Below are 24,520 nucleotides of genomic sequence, written 5' to 3'. Positions count from 1 at the left end.
TTGTTTACGTAGTCTTGCTGTTTTTCATGTCTTTTTCACTTGTTTTCCGTAATTGATATCACTTCCGTTCCTTTCTCTTAATTTTAGTTCTCCCTTAGAGATTAAACCTTTATCTGCTCTGGTATGATAAATATTGGTGTGGTTGTTCAGAAAATATAACCGTCAGTTGTAAAACTGCAGTTTGAACTGCAAATAATGATTATCATAGTAGTCTTCTTTTCAATTCTTTTATGTATGGACGCAGTTCGGAAGGACATAATCGCTCCTTAAGTAGTCAAAAATTATAAGGAGATAATTTATGAATGAGGTTTGACATGAATTCAATCATTGTTGTATTTAGATATACGTATTTCTATTTTTATCATTGTAATGTTAGAGGAGATATTGAATAAATAATCCAGCAAAATTTTTAACAATTTTTGAAATGCCGGACCAGTTTGTTTTGCAGTCTGTGTCGACAATATAATAAGTAGGTCTATTTGAAAATTAAATTTTGAAGCGATTTTTGCAACCTATGGGACGTTAATGCAGAATGAAGGATCCTTGATAACAAAAACTGTACAGTTTATACTGTTTATCCAAAATTGATAGGTGTTGTAGATCTAGAAGAATCACGGTAGCAGGTCTTGTAGCCGGAATTGAAGGAAACATGAAGCTTTCCAAATTTTAACTGGAATTTTGTGAGAAGAAATGCAATTCGGGAGACTGAAGTGCAGGTGGGAGGGCAATATTAAAATTGTTCTCGTAGAAATAGGAATACGATCCAGAAACTAGGGTCAGTTGGCAAAGGGCAGAACGCAATGCACAATTTTCATGAGTGTATCATTGAACTTTCTGTTTCCATAGGCCATAGAATTTATCAGTTAATACTAAGGTTACACATGTCTTTTACGAAAAATGTTAATTTTGCTACTATGCTCATGTCATTACTAACTCAAGCCAAATTTCATGCTCTTTTTCTACAATAAAATTGAAATTCATTTGTTAGTTGGACTGGAATGCACTCTTAACTCAATTTGAAAGATTTTGTAACAAACTTGATTGAAACTAAAGTAGTAAGTACTTTATGAAAATGACATTGAGGTTGAAAATGATATATTTATATTACCTTGCCCTCTTTTGTTCTTCGGATGAAGGTAATTTGATACTGAAAATAGTCACGATAAAACTCATTAAATTTTAAGAATGAAAATTAGAAGGTTATATTTTATATATATACTATCAAAGTAATACATGAAAGGTATACATTTCATATTTTAGATTTATTCATAGTTTAATACTTCATAATAATTCTCGTAATTATAAATAATGATAATGGAGGGTTAATTAATTTGAAGTTCAAAAACTATTTCTTTTCAATATTGAACTACGTATTAACGAGCCAGAACGCAGTGATCACTTATCTAATATCTGTTATGTTAAGCTTTGTCTAGCAGGCCAGCAGTAACGCGGTTCACAATAGAAGGAATGAGCTCTTAGTAGGTGGTTGGAGGCGTGGCGCACCATGTTTCTACACACAGGTTATTTACGTTTGGTCAATTCCGTAAAAGGGGTCAATGAGACCTTATCTGATATTTAATGTCTTCTCAGAAGTTTCAAATCGAATTAAGATCGAACAAGTTTCGAGGTCATTAGGGCAGTTCAACAGTGTACTGGTCTAAAACTACAGCACATTGGTTCTTTTCCAATCGTTCTCCTGCTACCTCTGAAATATACTAATTATGATAGCTTATGAACACCTGTCAAGTCATTTTGTTTCCTATATGGTTGTTCTCAGGTTCCAGGCCATCACAATCGAATTCTTATGAAATCCGGATGTATCGCCACCATTCCCCATTCTATGCATAAGTGTTGGTTGATCGAATGACATACCTATCACCGCCTGGCGAATTGTTCTGCTGTGACTTGTGCCTCTTTCGTTAGTACAAGAGTAGTGGGTTGGCTTAATATTTTATCAGGTGTGTTCTAGTTTTATCTTGAATAAGTTTTTTTTTTGTATATTCTATATAATTTTCGTTGCTTTCTGCTACTTGAGATATTCTGTTTTGGTCACTGTTTATATCTTACGATGTTATATTAAATAAATATATGTATTGACAATTCCGATTTCCTAATCGTGCACGAATATCCTCTTAATCGACGTTCTGATTAAATGTTCCAAATAAACGACTGATGAGAATTTTTTTTTAAATAATATTACACTAGATGTGGGTATATGAAACGTATCGACAAGAAGACTACAAAATCAATGTTTACATAAGAAACTAAACCAACTACCTCAGACGTGATTCTTTCACCATCAGATCTCTAACATTGCTAACTGCAGTAAGATGAAATTCAAATAATTGGTCTGGTTGTGCCGTAAGTATCCGTTCTCTAAATGAAGTAACGGGCTTTAAACTTTTAATACCGTGTAATGGATCTCGTAATTTGAATCTAACCACAAATGTTCTTGTTAAATGTTCGGCTCAGATTTAGGCGAATTTCAATTAAATGCGAGCCCTAAGAAAACTGAGGGGAAGTTTGTTTCTGTCCTCCTGGCTCCAAACTAGTATTAATATTATGAAGATGTATTTTATGCAGTTTTTCTTCTTTAACCATACTATAAAGTTTTCTCAAACAGAATCCTTAAGCAGATTAATGATTGAGGTATGACTGTTCATCGGATCCCGATCTCCAAAAATTCAAAGATATTTTAAAAATTACGGCTCAAATAGAAAAAGACACGTGATCACTTCTTCACCGTTCACTATATCTTTGAAACCTCATCCTTACGATCTTGAAATTTAGTTGAAATATTTTACTAAAATTGTCTGGTTATGACACGAGTATTCTGAGGTAGAATTTAAGACTGTTGAAATATGTGCTAAATATTTTCCTCTTTTGGCCGAGATCTAAATCGAGTGGAATAAGTTTTGGAAATTCGTAAAGATCCTATTATACCTTTCTTATAGGTAAATGTTAATTGGGAAATCTTCACTCCAAAGAGAAGAGAGATTCCTTTAAAATGTGTCCACTATATGTAGATTCATATTTTTGAAACATTCACAATATGTTTTATGCCCACATGATACAAATATATGTCAAAAGAAAATTTTACTATGTCTTGAGTCTGAAAAAATATTTTATATTAAGTTAGCCATTCAAATTTTCTATTTGGATTTTGAGTAAAAAGTTTTTGCAAAACGTAAAAAAATATTACGATTATTAGCGCAATTAATTTACCGACCAAATTAATTTCTACCAAATTTGACAGAACATATTTTTGACGTACGTTTAAAAATTCGATTTCAGTGAATGGGGAAGGCCATACGCGAATTTTAATGAACAGGGGGCTATGAGTGCACGACGATTTGATTCAATTTTGATGTGAAATTCTGTATTAGCGGCTACTTGGAGTTGCTTTAACTCTAGTAGTGTCAAACTGTGATGAATCAATATGTAGTGTGAAAACATATATATATGCCAAATGCTTCTTAAGTTATAAGTGCGTCTTTTGTTTTACCAAATCAGACATATGATTTGTTTACTGAATAAGGATAATGACGAATTTACAATGTATGTGATAACCAATCTAAGGTTATATCGTAGAAACACATTTTGAACACTTCCGTTTCTCTGTCCTTAAAAATCAGCCAATGAACATTAAATTGTAACCACAAATGGAACTCAATGTCTTAAGGACAAGTTTCTCTTCTACCTTAATCTTGTGTGGAAACGAGAGGATGTAGTATTACATATCTTATTGCTAAAAGTAGCTATGTTTCAGTTAATAAAGAATATTTCCTCTTATAAGTGACTATTCAAATATTTTCAATATTATTTGAAAATTAATTAGTATGGGATTAAACTATAGTAATTATTATAGGTATTCTACCTTTATTAGGAGGACACTGGCCACAAAATTCCATACACTTCGTACGTATTCAGCTAACCTCTTCCTCTTTACTTACGACTTTCTGTGTCAATACCCCCCATCAACTGTAACATCTTTCTCCATTGTCATATCATTCCTGTCAGCATACCTTTTAGCACCTCTCTTGTGATGAAACTTCTTCTTAGGCTTTTCTAGTTTCCTTTCTTGTTTCGTTTACATCTACAATTGATCTCTCCTTCGATATTACTTGGAATTTTTTTTTACTCCTTTTAGCTTTATCCAGCAATTCTCTTTTAAATCTCCACATTTAAGGGTATATTTCAATATCGTCCAATATTCTTTTATCATTTTGCTTGTAATATATATCGAGAAAACATTCTTTTGATATAAGTTCAGTGTGCAAAGACATTGAGAATCTCCTGTATCCGCCTTTTTCTTATTATCAAGTTATTAAAAACAAATTAAAAAGAAATGATGATAAAAAAGAAATGTACACTATGCGATCAAAAGTATCCGGATACGTGGCTGAAAATGACTTACAAGTTCGTGGCATCCTCCAACGGTACTATTGGAATTCAATAAGGTGTTGACCCACCCTTAGCCTTGATGATAGCTTCCACTCTCGAAGGCATACTTTTAATCAGGTGCTGGAAGTTTTTTTTTTCTTTTTTTTTTTTTTTTTTTTTTTTTTTGAGAATGGAAGCCCATTTTTCACGGAGTGCTGAACTGAGGAGAGATATCGATGGAAGTCGGTAAGGCCTGGCACGAAGCCAAAACACCCCAAAGGGCTATAGTTTTCAAGTCAGGACTGTATGCAGTTCAGTCCATTACAGGGATGTTATGGTCGTGTAACCACTCCGCAACAGGCCGTGCAGTATTAACAGGTGCTCGATCGTGTTGAAAGACGCAATCGCCATCTGGAATTGCCCTTCAACAGTGTGAAGCAAGAAGATGCTTAAAACATTAATGTAGGCCTGCGCTGTGAGAGTGTCACACGGAACAACAAGGGGTGCAAAAAAAAAAAAACAACACGACCACACCATAACACTAGTATAATTTGACTGTAGGCATTACCTGACGGTAGGTGGCAGCACAATGCACATAATATGAAAAGCGTATGTTTCTGGGGGTGTCCGGATACTTTTGATCACATAGTGTATAACAAGAATACCTAATCGTAGTAAGCTAACAGATGTTTCACGATAACTTTCTCAAGATTGTAATAAGAAAACAGAAGTTGATAGCAACTGCAGTTAAGGAAATTAGAATGATAATAGTCATAAAATGAAATAAGCTACTTACGCATACTGTTGTCCTCTTGTTTGGCCTGACCTTTCGAGAAAACACAAAGTCTAAGTACAATTGCATATATACATATATATATATATATATAAAGAGAGAGAGAGAGAGAATATATATTTAATATAAATATGACAGACATAACACGTTTCCTTTGCCTGAATTTTAATCTGATATTTACATGTTCCTAACCTACAGATTATACTATCAATTTCAATCTATAATCTGTGTGATACGCAAGATCTTCCCCTATGGAAAAGGAAAGACATGTTCGAATGACGGGGAATTGGAATAGGTCTGTAAGTAGAGGCTAATATTTATAAATATATTTTCTTTCATCATTTCAGATTTGATATATTTAGTTAATTTCAACAATTATCGAACTAATGCATAGTCAGTGTTTTACTTCTTTTAAGAAACAGAATGTAGTGAAATGACACTGTATACACACATTCAAATGGCAGTGATATGTGGCAGTTATTGAACACCACTCTGTAAGTAAACAGATTAATTGCTTTTCTGCATCAATCTCACATCAAAAGCCTATTTTGTTGATCGACAAGCTTACGACTTATCTATGTATGTTTATATCTTGGGTATAAATTGGGTTGCATTCTTCCACGCATTTGCGATAGCAGGAAATGTACTAGAAACCTTACTAATGAAGTTATACTAGTCAGGAAGGGAAATACTTTTGACTCTGACATTACCAGAAATTAATTTGTGTTAATATTAGTTTCTACATTCTGCTTCCCTTCCACAAGAAATTTCTGTTTTTCTCAATATTTATAGAAACCGATTGGGGATATTTAGAATATTGTTCGACTAATTACTATGAATAAGCCGAACTACATTACACTTAAGTGTAATCTATATGATAATTTAGTTGAGGCTGGTATGGCATCTATATGAAATTACTTCAGCGTAAATTATTCAATAAAGTGTTAAATGGGGAAACCTTACTAGGTCATTCACGTAAGAATAAGATACTGGTTAATTAAGAACAAAATTATTGCTGGGTTCTGTTTCTAACGTACGATAGATATGTATTTTCGAGAAGTGCTATTTCATGACAAGAACTTATAAAATTTTTATTTACATTGACATATTTTATAATTGATTTAATAGGTATTCTCTAAGCATATTATTCACTTCAACAAAGCTTACAGGCCTGAAAAATATATGCAAATAGATTAACCATTTCTGGGCAATGATGAGTTCTCTAGTAATGATTCTATACTGGCTGCAGGTCAACTCCACTAATTGTGAAAACTTTATTAACGTTGTTCGCTGATATGAAATCACTAATGTTTGAATATTCTGTTTATTTCATTATGATTAATTTTTTTTGTTAATACAATTCTGGTCTTATAATATATTTCTTATATAAAATGTATTTGACATTTACAACATCGGTTATAAAAGTGTGAGAAGCCTTGATGCTTCTGTCTTGCATTGAGTGAAATATAAATACTTTTACATACAGTTTGTTATTTTCTATTTTAAATATTAACATTATCAGCGATAATTATCGTATTTGATAGTATCCCTTTTCGTTAGGGTATACCTACATCTGTATTCCTGTTGTAGTTTGATGAATTTTCATGCACATATTCTCTAGATTTTTAATCTTTTCTTTTACTTTATGTTATTTCGAATACTAATTTTGCGTTTTCTTTCATCATATTTCCAAAGGAATTGATTTTGAAACAGAAATAAAAACATTATCCTTTGAATACTACAATCACAGCTGGCAGTATTAATCATTTTTGAGTTTACATGTTCTTGTGTAGTTATTTGTTTGAACATGTACTGAAACTGTTATACACATTTTATTTCTATTGTTAGTAATCGCATGCAAAGTCTTGACACTTGAGTCTTCATAATTTGTCTATTGCCTACTCCATGAACTGCTTGCTACTTATTGTAATTAACATCAAATGATAACAATACTAAAATTAATTACATTTTTTAAGTAACTCGTACTTTAAGGGTTTCGCCAAAATTCAAATTAATACAACACATACTGTTTCACATATCCGAGGTTAACTTCTAACTATAAAAATTACATTTAATTGTCTAGACTACCACGTAGAGTATAGAGTTTACATTCATTATACGTACACAAGCAGTATCCTTCACCATTTTGGGCTTCACAATTGTGACCTAAATAATCAAGAAAGAAGGTGATTAAATGATTACTCTATCTAGCAGAAGGTTACCAGTTGATTTTTACACAAAAATACTTTTGAAATGTACATTTCACATTAAGTCCAATTTTGCCATGTCTTCCTGTAATGGAATCTTGTGCAGTAAATCATAATTACATAGTGAGTTTTTAATGTATACGAAGCCATGTATTTAATTTATTGATCTTTTTAGGGGAACATATCTTGCAACTTCAAATTTGGATTTTATTGCGTGCTTCAATGTAATAAAAGAATTTTCAGTAACCTGCTTATATAAATAATAGGTGTTACATAACCTTTCGTAAACCAGAAAAGATGTTCAGTGGAGACGAAGATTTTTTGTGTGAAAATAACTCTATATGATACTAATTAGCACATGATGAATTAATCAATTAACAATCATGAAACACACAAAAGAAATAACACATTTAAAATTATTTTAATAATTCGTAACTAAAACCATGGAAATATTTTTAATGTCTTGAAACTGGTCAAATTTTCCATATTGCGTAGGCAAGATTAATCATACCTATGTGGTTAAAAGAGGTACATTGTTACTTCTTTCAACAAGGTAAATTTTGTCTTATATACAATTTAAGGAAAAAATTATATGGCTAAATATTTCAACATGTATTTCCGTATGTATGTTCTGGATAGACTATTTATCTTAATATGCTCTTGTATCTTTTAAATTACTGGACAGAAACACTTGAATTTTATACCGTGGAAATATTGGCAGGGAATACTGTTCGCATACTATGTTATACTACAAGATTAACAGTATTGTCGCCTCAACCTAAAGTAGAGTTTTTCAAATGACACTACTTCAGGATGTGATATCTTACATATTAATCTACCTGTTAAACAAAAACCTTTATTGTTGCATTGAATATTCAGTGTTGCAAACTTAGGGCGCTACAGTATGAGAAACATACAAATCTTTATGGTATCCTCATCAGTAACAACGCAGTTGGAACAGAAGGGCTCTACAGTGAACAATGAAATGTCTTTTGGTTTGATAAAATATACTTGGGAATAATGGTGCTATAGCTGGAACGTAGAACGGTATATTGATAGAATTTACAAAAAAAAAAAAAAAAAAAAAAAAAAAAAAAAAAAAAAAAAACTGAAAACTGTAATATGTACTTTCATTCTGAAGGTATTTACAAAACTAATTTCACCAAACGAAAATAACTTATGTCCCTGACTGTACACCGACAGTACTTTAGCAGTTAATACTATGATAATGATATAGCGGGTTTCGAATGAGTACGAACAATTCTACAGGACACTGAACATAGTAATTTTATGAAAAATCTTTATTTCGAAAGAAACTTTTAGATAAGTACTCCATCTAATTGCATACACGGTTTTGAGTTGAGTTAATTTTGAGTGTAACGTCCCCTTCAGCAACGAGGCAATATGAGACAAAACCTGTTTATTAACGTGGAATCCAAACCACATAAACTACTTTCTGGAATCAAGTCCGTGTTTCCTGCGCAAAAGGCGCGTACGCTAACCGCTTAGCCACGAAGGAGCTCATATATGGAATCCACTATAGAATTCACCATATTAGCAATATCCACCATGTTTGCTTTGGCGTTATGAATATTGGAGCATCCTTAGTTTGCAAATTACTTGACAAGTGTAATATTGTGTACTCTTGTTTTTAAATATGCAATAATATGATGAAGTGCTACTTGAAAACTACAACTTACTTCGGGATGGAAATTCTCTTAAACTTTGTGTTATTGTACAATATTAAAAGGACTTTCCCCATGCTGATATTTGCATTGTGCAAAATTACAGCGATTTTATTTCTATTATTTGAAAATTACAAGGGTGTATTGAGATAAATGGCCCATCGCTGACCATATATCTCTCTATATATACACATCCATATGTAGTGCAACCCAAGAAATCATTATATCGCTCCGTGGAGAGATGCAGGAGGAGTGTGTCCATCCAACGACGAGTATCTCTGATCTTTCAAGGAAAAGAGGTATATGGCACATGTGAAAAAGAACACACAACAACAGTACGATCAAATGCAGTTTATGTAACAAATTTATCTGTAACAGACATTCCAATCACATTTGTGAGCAAGGTCCAAAAGAGTAAAATGGACATTCATATGTTTGAAGTAATATAAAAAGCAATTTTCTAGTTACCACTGAGGTGAATTTTGTTCTAAGAGTTTTTTTTAATAAGAGTTAACCGGAATGTATGACCTAACCTAAGCAAAACAAATCTAAATAAACAATGGTTGCAGCAGAATATTGTAAGTCAAAACACACACAGATGCAAGGACATCTCTGTGTTCTAGATGCAAGGACAACTCTGGCATGTTAAATGTCGGTGAATAATAAAACAATTTTACAATTATATCTAAATATTTGAAGATAACAGGGAATATATCATGTATTTAAAAATGTTGGGATTCGAGAGCATCCCCCTCCCACCACTGACGCTTGTCTAGATTTGATCCTTGTTTTGTTATATTTGACAAAAACCAGTGAAAACACTATTGCGTGTACGAATGTTGTGTAAACTACAAATTGAAACACAAAAAGAATGGATCCATTTTGACCCAGAGGAACTTATGTGCATGCAAAAATCGAGGGACGTACAAGGGGTAATAACGAAATGATTATAAGCAAAGTATGCGTATTAGAAATTGTTTCACCTTCTAAATTCATTTTGGTTGTCGCCAAGTTTGTTTTGTGTTGCTTTCTCGCCGAGTTTTTCTCAAAATAATTTCAAAATAAATTCATACTCCAGACATGGTATTGCACACGATGAACGGCAATACACTGATAGAATTATCGTTGAAAAATTGTCAATCAAGTCTCTCAGGTGCAATGTGGATCTTGTGTACTTCCTTACGACATTCCTTCCTCTCTTACCTTCCATTTACTTTCTGGACATACCAATCTATGTTCTGTAATAGCGTCGCATATTGTTATTCAAAACAGTCTAGGTTTCGACCCAATTAAGTTTGATCTAAATGTATATTTTACAAAATCCTGAGATCAGTTTCTGATTTTTCCGCCTGCTTTAACGTATTTTCCTGAGTTACAAAGGCTGACAATCATTTGTATCTATTGGGAGATACATATTTTTAATTAAGTTTCGAGCCCCACCCTTATGCTACTGCCTACTGGAGATACTGCTCTAATTTTTCTACCTGGAAATTTAGTTACTTTCTACTATTCGTAGTTCCCCAACACACTCGTCTCTCTTATATTTGTAAATGCATTTTTGCATTTCATTTTGTCACTGATACGCGTTTTAAATTTAGAAACTTGTCTCCATTTTAATTTTAAGTTAATTTTCTCATCAGTACTACTATGCTACTTTTGTGTTTTTATTAGTTTAATGAGATTTTTTGTTTCTTTATGTTATTCGAAGATTTAGCTTGTGTTTTTTTCGTTATCCTGGAATGTCGGAATCTTATTTTTCTTAACCTTTAATATAGTGTAAATGTTCTCTGGTGAGAAACCTGTAGCATATCTTTTCCACTTCCCCGTCCAGAATCCTCTTTTATAATTTGTATTTTAGTGTACTGAGAATTTACATATTTCACATTTTCCACTAATATTTTCTTTGGCTTCTGTGGTAGTTACATATTTGGTTATTACTGCATTGTTCGACACATATGGACACTGAGCCAAATAAATTATCTGGTAAGTTTAAAATCGTTTTAAATTCAGATTTCCAACTTACTTGATAATAAATATTAGTCAGAAACAAATCAGTATAACTGAATTAGTAATTCAGAATTTCAAATAATAATTGACAATTTCGAAAATATCAACACAGAAGATCTATATCACACGTCCACATGTATAATTGGTTGATAAATGAACATGAACATTAACTTTTATCCCTGGAATTTTTGCTAAGACTTTTGTGTTCACTTTATAGAAATTTGTGAAGTGGTTGCTTTGAAATGTGGAAAACACGGCTACTATTTGTTCTAGGAATTTCATCTCACCTCACGAATTCATGATGGTTCACTCAAATACAACTTGTCAAAACTTACTTCTATAGTGGCTTTGAGACTTTAATTGCAAATTGTATGTCTTTAGGTCTAAATGAGAGAGATGCTACTTTATAACTACACTATTTGTTGGATTATGGGTGTATGTTACAACTGATATTAATGCCTACATAATTTTAATGCAGATGTGCTTTCTTGTAGTTTGGAAGAGTGCTTAAATATGACATTTGCTGTATAATTATATAAATATAAGGATCTCGTGTTAATGTCCAAGTTTGTTACATTTTTTACTTGCCTTCTTTAAATCTACATACATTAAACTGTTTCCAATTTAAGATACATTAACAATTTATTTGTAACTATTAGTGTAAAAAGTAATTGAGTTTATGTGTATATGATTTAAATTCATTGCTACAAATGAAAAATATTTTTGATGGTGAAGGTTTTCCTCTAAAATTTCTTTGTTTATTGCTATTATGTATCAAATAATCCAAATGCAAATAGTATTTTCCAAAAGTACAAACTTACGGAGTACTTACATTCACATTTTTCTGTTTTTGCTGCCATCATTCCTATTTCGCAACCTGGAAAAATTGTTTTGGCATTAATTATTTAAAGGGAATTGTATTTATATTTTATAAAATTTAGTTTTGCTAATACTCAAATACATCAATATTATTAGTTACTAATTTTTGCAAATTGCTATTTCTTTCCAAATAAAAGACGGTTACTTAAAATGTTTTAACTGCAAGAAACTTGATAGTAAAAATCTTTGAATAGACAAATATGTAACGTTATTAATATGAGCATGCTGACATGTATGAAATTCGACTACAAAAGTTATAAAATATTAATTACGAGATTTTTATAGTTATTAAAACGTGATATGTCCTAGAAGCCAATTAACTTAATGTACTAACTAATTTAAACACTGAGCAATATTGTATTTAAAATTTTTAACATTATATTTTTTAAATACAGCTAATCAGGTTTGAGCAATTGTAGATATAAGATTTCTTTACTAATTCGTATTGAAAACAGAAGCTAATTTTGGAAAAGTAATGTTAGTTATAGCATTGTGTGATGTCTTAACTAATAACTGAGTGTATTTTAATGAGATTTTGTAGCTAAATGAATATACTTGTGACGTAGTAAAATTGTATATGAAGAATCTGAAATATAGTCTAGTACTGCGTAGAACCCAACTAGATTCTCTTACACAAGAACGTTATGTATTAAGATCGGTTTACTTTCGATTTTCGGTTTCAAGAGTGCTGATTTAGAGGTAATGACAGACTGGTTTCGTCCATTTAACAGTCAAAACGATTAAAATTGTTGACAAATATTATTAATTATTACATTTGCAGTTCAATAAAATTGAAACCAAAATTACTTTTATATCTTAGATTCCGCAAAATTAGATTCGAATTTTCTTCGAGCATTCATTTCTAATCAGAATAAATGATAGACCACCTCTATTAACGTACAAATCAAAAATTCGTCGGATGAAGGTATTTCTTAGGGATAGTGGTGTGTAAAAATTGAAAATAATTCACTTGTAGGTTCTGGAATTAATAGGTCATGTTACTGTGTACACTAGGACAGACTCCACGGAATACTGTCATATAAGCATCAAGTGGTTTCCAATTGTCAAGCACTCTTTGTTATGCATGACAATAGGCCGCATGTGACTGTATTTCACATTTCTCGTGAGGTATTACTTCGCATGCCTACTCTACTTCGCTCAATTTGTTCTCTAAAGCTTGTCGCTTGTCTACTGAATTCGAGATTTCGCTGCTGAAACATTCACTCGTAATGTGAAATTGTATAGTTTGGCTTATGTGAGAAGTTTGATTTAAATCCTCCGGCTTTTATCAGCCTGGAGGATATCTACCAGAAAGATGAAACGATGTCAATGATATTTAAGGTAATTATACATTTTTCTGACTTAGAAAATAGTGTTTCTGCAATCTTCCTCGATAACATGATTTGGTAAAACATTAGTACATACATAATACAAAACAGTTCGGGAGTGCAAAATAACATTTCTACAGCAAGTTTACATGTAAGTCACTAAGAGTAATAACAACTGTATTCTTTTGAAAGGTAATGTGATCGTTGTAGACGTCAGAGAATAGACTGAACACCTAGAAGATGAGAGAGAAAATCAGCCCAGAGAGAACAATTATTAAGAAAGTCACCATATAAGAAACAAAAATTGTCTGAATAAATTATATACATTAAGAAAGACAAGAAATTATACCAATTTTATTGCTTTTTTTTGCAAATTTCATACTTGTAGAATAAACTGGTACCAATCCTCCTGGGTCTTCATATTCTGCATTTATTGGTCCTGGATGTGAAATATATAAAAGGATTTAGGAAGAGTATAAAGAGAATATCTTTTAAAATAATCTTATATAATATATTTAAAGATATGGTTTGTATTCGAGCACATTTTTAACTATTACTTTACTGCCAATTTATAATCTTTTAACACTGAACATGCAATGTTATCAATTAAATTAACTAGTAAAATTTTAAACAGAACGTTCAAATAAATTATATTAGTTATACAAGTTTCACTATTAGAAACCACACATAGATGGAAATGGACGAGACCTTAGTGATATTATCTAATAAAGATAAATATCTTGAAAGTATGTAAAAACCGTACTTTCTCTGAATTTTCTTGGCTGTATCATGGAACAATTTGGCATAATTTACTATACAATATTATTTTATTAAATTGTTGGTTAGGATAGTATTAAAAGAGGGTAGAATTTATTAGGATGGAGGATGACAATAAGTGGAAGTTAATATTATGTCGCACTTATATTATACAATTAATATTAGGGACAATTTATTAACTTAAGTTCGCGAATCGAATAAAACCTAAGTATGTATTAGTACAGTGAAGACCATGTTCTACTAAATGAACGGTCGATAGAATAGGATAATATAATTTTCAAAAGAAGATTCAACTAATTCTTAATATATATTGCAACTTTATCTACTGCGTTAGTAACTTTAGCTAGAGCTCCAGACGTTACCAAATCCGATGACAATTCTTTATGAAAATATGTACATATTAATATTTACAGATGGTGATCAGAAAAAGGAAACACCTGAACGAAATTGCAATTTACCAGATTAATATGGTGTCGGGCCACCTTTCGCCTGCAAAACAGCCTTGATGCCACATGGGATGGAGGCATAGAGGTCGTTAATGGTAGCAAGTGGGATTTTACACCATTCCTCGTGCAGGGCATCGGCCAGTTCTGTGAGAGAGGATGGAGGTGGAAATCGTCGCCGGACTCGTGTTTCCAAGACGGACCACAGATGTTCAATTATGTTGAAATTTGGGGATTGGGCGGGCCAGGGGAGGTATTGAACTTCATCCCGATGTTCCTTAAACCACGCTGCAACAACGCTCGCTGTGTTAATGGGTGCATTATCATCCTGGAAGATGGCATCATTGTCTGGGAACAACATCCGGATCATAGGATGCAAGTGGTCTCCTAAAATTGCGACATAATCGTTGGCAGTGATTCGTCCGCTAAGTGTGACCACAGGACCCAATGAAAACCATGATATGGCGACCCAAAGCATCACCGAGCCGCCGCTGTTTCACAGTTTTGCGGAGACACTGCAGATCATAAGCTTCTTTGGGCGTTCTCCACACATAAACACGACCCGTGGTTGGGAATAGGGTGAAGGATGACTCATCCGACCATATCATACGTTTCCAGTCCTCAATGGTCCAAGTTGCATTGTCGCGGCACCATTTGCGGTGTGCGAAAGCGTTATGGTACCTGATGAGCGGTTTGGCGCGTGCAACACGACCCCGTAAGTTCATGTCATGTAATTCGCGGCGGACTGTGATTGTGATACAGGGTGGGGGAGGTGCTGATTGAGTTTCTCCGTCACTTGCTCCGCAGTGGCACGACGGTTCTGCGTGACAATGCGCTTTAATACACGGCGTGACCTGTCACTCATGATTTTATCCGCCCACTGTTCCGCTTCCCCGATGTGGTTTTCCCGTGTGTTGTGTAGGCCGTAATCATCTTCAACACTGTCCCAGGCGACATACCTAACACAGTAGCCACTGCCGTCACACTCACTCCACATAACCGCGCACCAACAATTTACCCTCTTTAAAAATGTGAGAGGTCTCCCATTTTGCACTACCTCCGTCTGCTGCAACCACTGGACACTGCTGTTCCACTGCGCCTGACGTAGTATGGAGACCGACGTAACACACCACCACCAGCGGTCCGGCGCTGCGGGCGCCACGACACCACTGCCAACCCAAACATCTGTCGTGTTGCCAACTGCAGGTGTTTCCATTTTTCTGATCACCATTTGAACAAGAACTTACTTCTCATCGTTAACAAAACGAAAGTCAGCATGAGTCATTACAAGTGGGATCATCATATCCCTTTTAATGTCACGAAGGTAATCTAAAGCCTATCGTTTATCTACTAATATTAAGTTAGTCAACGGGTAATCTATTAAGATAAACGACAGCCTATTAAGCCTTTATTGAGCCTTTAATAATCTATTAAGCCCTCAAGGAAGCAATATAAAATAAACTTTACAACTGGACCTATCGCAAGAAGTTGATGGAATTATACATATACTAGTATACCGTCTATCGAAACATCCATGTATACAACTTCTTGTGCCGGTACGAGTGAGTAGTAAGACAAGGATGTTTCGATAGACGGTATACTAGTATATGTATAATTCCATCAACTTCTTGCGACAGGTCCAGTTGTAAAGTTTATTTATATTGCTTCCTTGAGGGCTTAATAGATTATTAAAGGCTCAATAAAGGCTTAATAGGCTGTCGTTTATCTTAATAGATTACCCATTGACTAACTTAATATTAGTAGATAAACGATAGGGTTTAGATTACCTTCGTGACATTAAAAGGGATATGATGGTCCCACTTGTAATGACTCATGCTGACTTTCGTTTTGTTAACGATGAGGAGTAAGTTCTTGTAGGTAGGCACTTTGAAGTATAAACTTAGGATAAAAAGCAATATTCATATAAATGTCATTTGGAAATTACTTAATTTTTCTGCCGCTAATTTGAAAATGACCAATATGTTTTTCGTTTTTTAGAATCCAATGCTATTTTCACAAGCTGTTCAACAACACAATATTAATTAACTACAAGTAATTTTTTGTTACATTGTAGTTTAGAACTTAGATACTAGAACATCCTGTGGGACTTTTTTTAAACGTTATTCTCAACTTGCTGCAATTTAAGAATTTTAGAAATATATTATAGCTTAGATAAATATTTGTATGTGAACATAATTACAGTCAGATTGTTAAACACGAGCTAATGATTGTAATGTAGCTCATCATTAGAAGTGCAAATACGTAAATAATAAGTAATCTTGTAATCCTGTCGTTCAACTATGTGAGAATTAAACTTGTGTCTGTTATAATTGAACTAATATGATACCACAAAATTATTAAAAAAACTAAATTCTTTCAATCGCACTTAATAGAATTTTGTGAAAAATAACAAATGTAACTAAGCGTTCAAAATGTTTAAATACTAATGATGTGCTTTGACAGAGTTACAGGAGTATAGATTTATGAAAAATTATTGTTGAATGTTTCAGTATTCTCTCGTGAAAATAAAGTGTTTAGGAAAAACTAATATTATATTTTCGTTGCGCTTAAACGATAATAAATTTAAAGGTGCTATTGGAGTTCTCACATACATGTATATTCAACATTATTTCGGGAAGGCTAAAGGCTTAATGTTTTCTCACCTTCCTTCTTCAGCCCGCCAATTAAATTCTGCTTAGTTTGATTATAGATGTGTATTTATTTAAAATTTAAAGCACATTATTTTGTGATGTGATACCGTTATTGAGTTTCTACATTTTTTTAAAAATAACGTTACATGCAAAATGTCAAAATATTATTTTTGTACGCATACTTCTTTATTTATTTCATTGCCTACAACATTTCTTTCTAACAAACTTTTGTATCTTATTTACATACTTATAAGTAAACAGCACAGTTTTCATTTGTCCTTTAGTAATCTCTTTCTTAATAAAATAATTCTAGGCCTTATTGTAGTATTTTTCAGTATTTCAGTAACAACGTTTAATACCCTTTTTTAATGATTTTAGTTGCTTTTCCTTTTGTTTTAAAGAGAAGCTTCATACCTAATATATTGTAGTTTGTATTTTTTATTATTATTCAGGAGCAAATATACAGCAGCATAAATTTTCTAAACATATAATTCATTAATCATTTAACTACATACCGGTTCCTCCTTGATCTAATCCTGGCGGATTTAATTTGTTGACCTTCATTGGGGTATCAAAGTTGTTTTGTGGAAGCATTTCGTTCTCTTTGTTGAAAGGAGGTGGCTTCAAAGGAGGAGTAGAACCAAACGGAGCGGGCTTCATATTCATTAATGGTGCGTCTATTAAATTGCTTTCCAAGTCGTTTACATCTGATGCGTCTGTGAATGGAACCATTATTCGTTTTATATTTCTAGTCTACACATGTTCTCAATAAAAGTCAATAAAATCCATGGAATTAGGAAAAGATTTGCATATTACATTGTTCCAAATATAAATCGACTTTTCCACTCAAGAATCATGCTCAAAATTTAAGCTCGACCCATATGAAGGTCGACGTATGTTCTGTCTTGATTTATAGCATGTTCACATCGATTTATATTCAGGAGAACGCTGACATAGTAAAATCTAGTAATTTTCGTTTTTAGCAGTGATCCTAAATGGCTTCTGCAGAACTCTGTTTTAAGTTTTAGGAACATTCCCTTAGTAGAACAATATGCACATGAATTCTAGTATTTTTACTCTTTTATTACTTTAAGTCATTGTTAGTTGATCTTTAGTGCAAAACAAAGTGTTTTGCCATCATTCTTATGTTGTCTTACCTTTACTTTGCTTTATATGAAAGGAAACTGACGTGCAGACTTCTAGTAACTTTGAACTAGATATCAAAAACTTGATAAAGTGGAAATAAGGTGTCCACAACCAAAGCAGTTGAACCAGCAAAAGGTGGTATGATACAAATTTTAAAATCATGATGGTGAAATATGCAGAACGACATAACAATTATGAAACATCCAGATGGTTTTGGGTGTTTGAGAAAAATGTAAGTGATTGGAAGGGAATTGTACTGCAACTAAGGACCTCCTGTGCTACAGGAAAGAATTTTCCAAGTCCAGATATCGCAAATTTAAGACTCAATAACAACAGATGATGGTGTTTATCACAGAAAATTGATCAGAGCCTCGAGTCGCATTGAAAATTTCACCAAAATATAGCTTTGGAATTTGTACGTGCTCATCTCAAATTTCAAAGCAAGTTTAGAATGCAGGAGGATGATCAGTAGAAACGTTCTTTCTCTGCAAAACGGGCAAGGTTGGCACAACTTTTCAACGATTTTAATGAAAAATTACTTGAGTATCAGCGTTATGTGACAAACTGAACAAAATCTTATAAATTCATGCTGGAACAGATTCTAAACGCAAGAGAAAGAGTAATTTATATCTATACGTTAACGAAGGAAACTCTTAATGTTAAAGGGGCAAAGTCTGTTCTGGTTAGAACAACTGGAAGTGAAAAGTTTCGTATTAAAGTTATGTTGTGTGCTTTAGCTGCCGAAAGGAAACTTCCAACTTTCGTTATTTTGAAGCATAAGAATTTGCCGAAGGATAAGTTGCCGGACGGTGTTATTGTGAGTGCTCAGGAAAAGGGATGGCTGACCGAGGAACTTATGAACGATTGGCTTCTGGTCGTTTGATATCCAGGTCCCTGATCTTTGCTGAAACAGTGAGCTGGTTTTGGTTTCTTTCAGCGGGCATGTTTCTTTCATATGCTACATGTTGTTACAAACGAGAATTTCAATAACAGATTGCGATCCTTGTACACGAATTGGTTTCTTTAAGGGAGACATCAGCTAACCTAGCAGAAAAAATAAAGGAATCCATGTCATCACTTCTTCTTCAAATAATCATCGCTTCATGGAGAAGAGTATTCAGGGAAAGGATCATCAAGGAATTGAAAAAGTGCTGTGTATCTAAAATACTGGATGGACAGCAAAATGATATTTTGTAGGACAATGGAAATGATGAGCAAAATCATACGCTTTCAAGTGAGAGGTAAAGTGACAGTGGAGAGGAATACAGCATTATGTTAAGAGAAAATCAGGAGGTCAGCAACAGCCATGGTCCAAGTTGAAGCGAGTAGAATATGAAAGGACGTTCTAATAAAGCAGAAAACTACAGTTCTACATAACTGATTCAGTAATACTTTGAATAGTAACACTTATAGTACCCACATATAGTACAGTATATTAAAATTCAATACAATTTGTAAAAGTTCTGTACTTCTCTCAATAAAAATTGTTAATTACACAGATAGTAACAGCTTGACATCTATTCGGTCTGAAAATTATCTTAAAAACAAAGGACGACTCATATTCTGTCGACTTATATTCGGAAAAATATGGTAATTTATCCCTTGGTCTGCAAGTTAAGAGTGAAATATTACAGGCAATCTTATCTGAAACACTTAAATAATATAGTTTATCTCATTGTCTTGAGAAAAACTTAGGCAAAGAGAGTAGTTACAGTAAGTTCTCACGCTTTGTAGATATCCTGTCGCTCTTGAAATTGATGGATTAATATTACGTCTTGTTAACATTACAAATAAGAGGATGTTTTTTCAGCGTTACACGACGTATTACATAATTCAATTATTGAGAGTTAAGTGTGTACCCAACAGTATATGATAATTTTGTACAATATAATTTGTATTAGGTTACGATAATTCTGAAATATGTTTAAATAATATGGTACTTAAATTCAGTGCTGACAAAATCAAGTGCCAAGTTGAAGTAGCTGAAGTAATTCTTAGATTTCTATAGATGATAGCAACCTGATCTAATGGTTCTCTTCCCCTGAATACATATATATTTCTGCTGACGTGGTAATGACAACATCTTTCTTCAGAGTTGGAACCGATAAACGATGAGTATGGAGATGAAATTTCCTAAAACAAATCGATTAAAATACAATGTTGTTTAAAGCTTACCTCTTAACTTTCTTTTGACATCCGGTGAATCTGAAATTAAGAGAGAAATTATGAAATCATATTTTATAATTAAAATATTAATGTTTTAATTACTTTACTACCTTCTTTGTTAAACATTAGGAAATATATCTGTTCATATGTTACCTATGTGCGAACATAATATATATTAAATGCGAGAGATTATTATGGTGTCCATATATTGTTCCCAAGAATGAGAGTTTGCAGTTATGAGCTAGATTTTTCAACAAATTATTAAAATAAATATTCTAGTAAAATGTAACTAAACAAATGTAACGCTATTAAATTTCAAAAATATACTTGAAAATACAAACCTAGGGCGACAATGAATACTCACAGCGAAAACATGTAATGGATCTATCTTCTCTGACTATGTAATATATACACTAATGTTCAAATCTTATCATAAATCATTCTCGCTTACTAGATTTAGAACGATCACAACTAATGGAATAGTACTCTGCGACGACCACTATTTCAAGCAAAATATGTACAAATGTTCAGGTCTGACGTTTCAAAGAAGAATTCGGAGACATTGGGCATTTGAAACTTAAATCTCAATAACTTTAGATTCTTTATAGTTATTCTAGAAACAGTGTATAACTAACAAGTTTACGTACGAAAAAGAACAAGTTGAATATCACCACATTACTGCAATTTTATTGAAAATTTGTAATTAAATAGAATTCCAAGATAGAGAGAAGTTTTTTTTGTTGTAGATACGAGAATGGAAGCTATGCTGTCAACTTCATACTGAAATAAAACATTCTCAATTGAACAATTTATATTTTCTCTTTTGTTCTCTTCTAAAAATTTCTATGTTGATCTTTTTCATATTTTAATAAAGATTTAGTTCTGTCAAAATATACAAAGTAGCAACAACAGAAAACAACTTAAAACAACTAAAATCAGCATAGAGTAAGTTGTAAGGTTCCGTTCATAATAATCACCTTTTATCTTCGATGGAAAGGTATATATATATACATATTTCTTAATGCTCTAAAATTAAATGTATTTATAGTTAACACGCTTTTACCCAATCTTGCTTTAAAATAAGTCTAAAATCATGATTAGAAATCTCAAGGGAAAGATTATGAACATCGAATATGGAACTAATTACATGTAAGAAATCCTGAGAAATTGTAGTGACATATAATGGTAGTGTATGGCAAATGAAATAACATTTTGTAAATTGATAAAACCGTTATTTATGAAGCGTACTATGCGATAGAAGCGATGGCTTTTTCAGCACTGAATTTCAGTAATGTGTTAGTATGCTAAAAGAGTTTCCTTCTTCTGAAATAACCGTACATGTGAAAAAACCCTCATAAATTTATTTAAAACAGATATGATGTAACGAAGCTTACTTACCAAGGAATACATGTACTGTTTGGATGTCAAGTAGTGTAACATTAAAATGCAAATTTTCAGAAGAAAACTATGTGGTCCAATATGTCATGAAAAGTACATATTTCTTTTATGCTGACAATCAAAAGTACAATCGTGAAGTTCTGAACATAAGTTACAACGTCTAATGCTGATTATTTAGAAAATATTATTTTAATGTGATTAAATGAGATGTTGAAGTTGCAAGAATTCTTCTGGAAAATTTTGATTTTGGAGTTACACTGCTTGGTATTCTAGTATTCCACTTACTTAACATACATTCTTCTTACATAACGAGAAATAATAAATAACTATGGTTTCGAATTAAGAAGTTTACAAATATTGTAGAGTCAACTTACCATCTGGCAGACTTTCAGCAATAAACTTTGCCAATATTGGAGCAAGAGTCTCGTTTCCCTTCATTAACAATTGATTAGACATTGACATATTCTTTTCAGTTTCTGGAACAAAACCATTATGCACAGGTTAAGTACAGTTTATTTTGAGGAACTTGTTTTTGAACAAAACAACATATTTGGGAATATTTTAGTTTATTTGATCCATAATTTTGTTGACGTTCAATAAAGATAGATTTATATTAATTTAAACTTCTGTCGAAAGTTTCTCATGAGATTTTGATTATTCTTTGCACTTTGTGATACGCTATATATTAGGAATTCAAGGAAGAGTAAGTATTTTGGACTTAAAGGTTAGCGAAGAGTGTTTCGTCCTTTCAAATTTAAGACTTGAGGCTTTGTTTAATTTTTACTTAGTATAAAATAGTTTTAATGATATAGATTAAGGAAGTGTATGAAAATAGTTTCTTATGTGTTCTTCGTGTAGTATTAATGTAGATGTTACAACTTCATAAAGCCTGATAAAGCCAAATGAGTAAATAATAAGTTAACTAAACGTAAACATATTTAAGTAATATCGACTTTACATGTATTAAAGAAGTGATTACTAAAATTTAACTCATCAAAGAAAATTCATTAGATGAGGCTTATAAGCGAAATGTTGATCTAATACCTATGCAGTAGCCGCGCGTAGCATAGTCCCTAACGCTTCGCCTTCTGTTCAAGCCGGTCCCGGGTTCGATTTCTGGTGGGGCACTCTGTCGGAAAAGCGTAAAAAGCTTTTTGAGGTCAGTCATTCTTTCCTTACCCACACCAGGTAAATGCCAGTCTTGTACTTAACTTATAGGTCCCAGGCCACTCCCTCCCTTTCCCAATCCTTTGTTCCTTACCTTTATTCTCATTTGTTATTGTTATTGGAGTTATTGTTATTGCTACTTATTTGTTATTGGAAGTACTATGAACCAGTTTCAACATATTACTTGGAAACAGTAATAAAGCTTATTTTGCAGTTAAAATTATAATATGATTTACTGAAAATCTTGTAGTAACTTCTCCGTATATAATATACAAGAAGAATCATACTAAAGCTATCTTTCGGGTACAAGCTTTGCTTCAGTAGACTTAAATCCTATTAAAACATCTCGCTGAATAAAACAATACGTTTATTGCAATAATTATTAACGTGCAACAGTTTCTCCAACTATCAAATTGGCTTCATCAAACATTATCTCTATAAATATTGATGTACATGGAGATGTTATATTTTAATTTTCGTTGTAAGTAGGATAAATCATGCTTGAAAGTAAGTCGTTTAGGAAAATTTGTGAGAGGTGTCGTTTATTACAAGAATTCTATTTTCTTGTGGACTTCCATTGGAATTAGCCGTGTTGTAGTCGTAAATAAAAATATTTTTCTTTATCAGAAAACTTTAACTTTATCTTTTATTCCTAATTGAGGAATAGCTTTAAATTTTTACATGAGAAGATTTATTTCTATGAAAGTTGCCATCTGTGACCATGCTTACGTAATGCATATTATGCACGTACAGTCCTCTAATATTTCAGGATTAAGTTATAGTTACACAACCTAGAACATATTATTTCTTCCTGCCTGTAAAATAATAGCTTATAAATTGTCCACACCTTTGAAGTTTTGTCTTATAATTGTGATTATGAATGATCAATAACTTTATGTTTTAATTTGAGGTTAATATGTTCTTAAAATATTTGTTTTCATGGAGCAAAGTATTCTCATGTCTATCCGTAAAAAATAAGTCATACAAAACATATGAAATTAAAAATAATAAAATGATGACTTTGTGAGAAAGTGTTCTGTGGACACTAGAAACCAAAATATACCAAAAGAAATATCATGAGAATGTATTAGTCCGAAGTTGAGAAGTTAAACATGAATTCAATAAAATGCTCTACATACATGTTTGTGCATCTAATATTTGTTCAACCAATTACATAAACGACAACTATTATGTATTAAGCATTTTATTTTCTAGAAACTCCACACAGTGAATGTTCGTATTAACATGAATTACAGATGAAACTCATTGAACAAAATATTGAAGTTAACATTCTTTTAACATCACTTGTCCTCATTACCCTATCTAGTGAAACCTTTCGTCTATTGCCGTTTAAGACAAAAAATGTTAAAATACATTACCATTATGTTTGGAGGCATCGTTTATACCCTGTAAGGGCTTAAATAAAACTTTCTTTGCTTCTGGTTTCGTCAACGAATCTTTCCCATCTTTTGTTTTGTTTTCTGCAACGG

General features: G+C 32.5%; 1 protein-coding gene across 3 annotated transcripts in view; it reads right to left on the bottom strand.

Annotated features, from left to right (window-relative positions):
- Positions 1-24,520, bottom strand: part of LOC145683706 (uncharacterized) — a 169,118-nt gene that overhangs the window by 125,211 nt on the left and 19,387 nt on the right. For all 3 annotated transcript variants that reach the window (XM_081755143.1, XM_081755144.1, XM_081755145.1), the window contains exons 7-15: positions 24,410-24,511; positions 22,238-22,339; positions 20,475-20,504; positions 17,669-17,869; positions 13,665-13,721; positions 11,908-11,952; positions 7,301-7,342; positions 5,180-5,209; positions 1,109-1,147 (exon numbers count right to left, since the gene is read on the bottom strand). In XM_081755143.1, the coding sequence (XP_081611269.1) occupies positions 1,109-1,147; positions 5,180-5,209; positions 7,301-7,342; positions 11,908-11,952; positions 13,665-13,721; positions 17,669-17,869; positions 20,475-20,504; positions 22,238-22,339; positions 24,410-24,511 (648 nt within the window). The remainder of the gene's footprint in view (positions 1-1,108; positions 1,148-5,179; positions 5,210-7,300; positions 7,343-11,907; positions 11,953-13,664; positions 13,722-17,668; positions 17,870-20,474; positions 20,505-22,237; positions 22,340-24,409; positions 24,512-24,520) is intronic.

The sequence above is a fragment of the Thermobia domestica genome, chromosome 4, assembly GCF_964235325.1.
Source record: "Thermobia domestica chromosome 4, izTheDome1.hap1.1, whole genome shotgun sequence".
NCBI lineage: Eukaryota > Metazoa > Arthropoda > Insecta > Zygentoma > Lepismatidae > Thermobia > Thermobia domestica.
The sequence above is the reverse complement of the archived record's forward strand: the minus strand, read 5'-3'. Positions and strand labels throughout refer to the sequence as shown.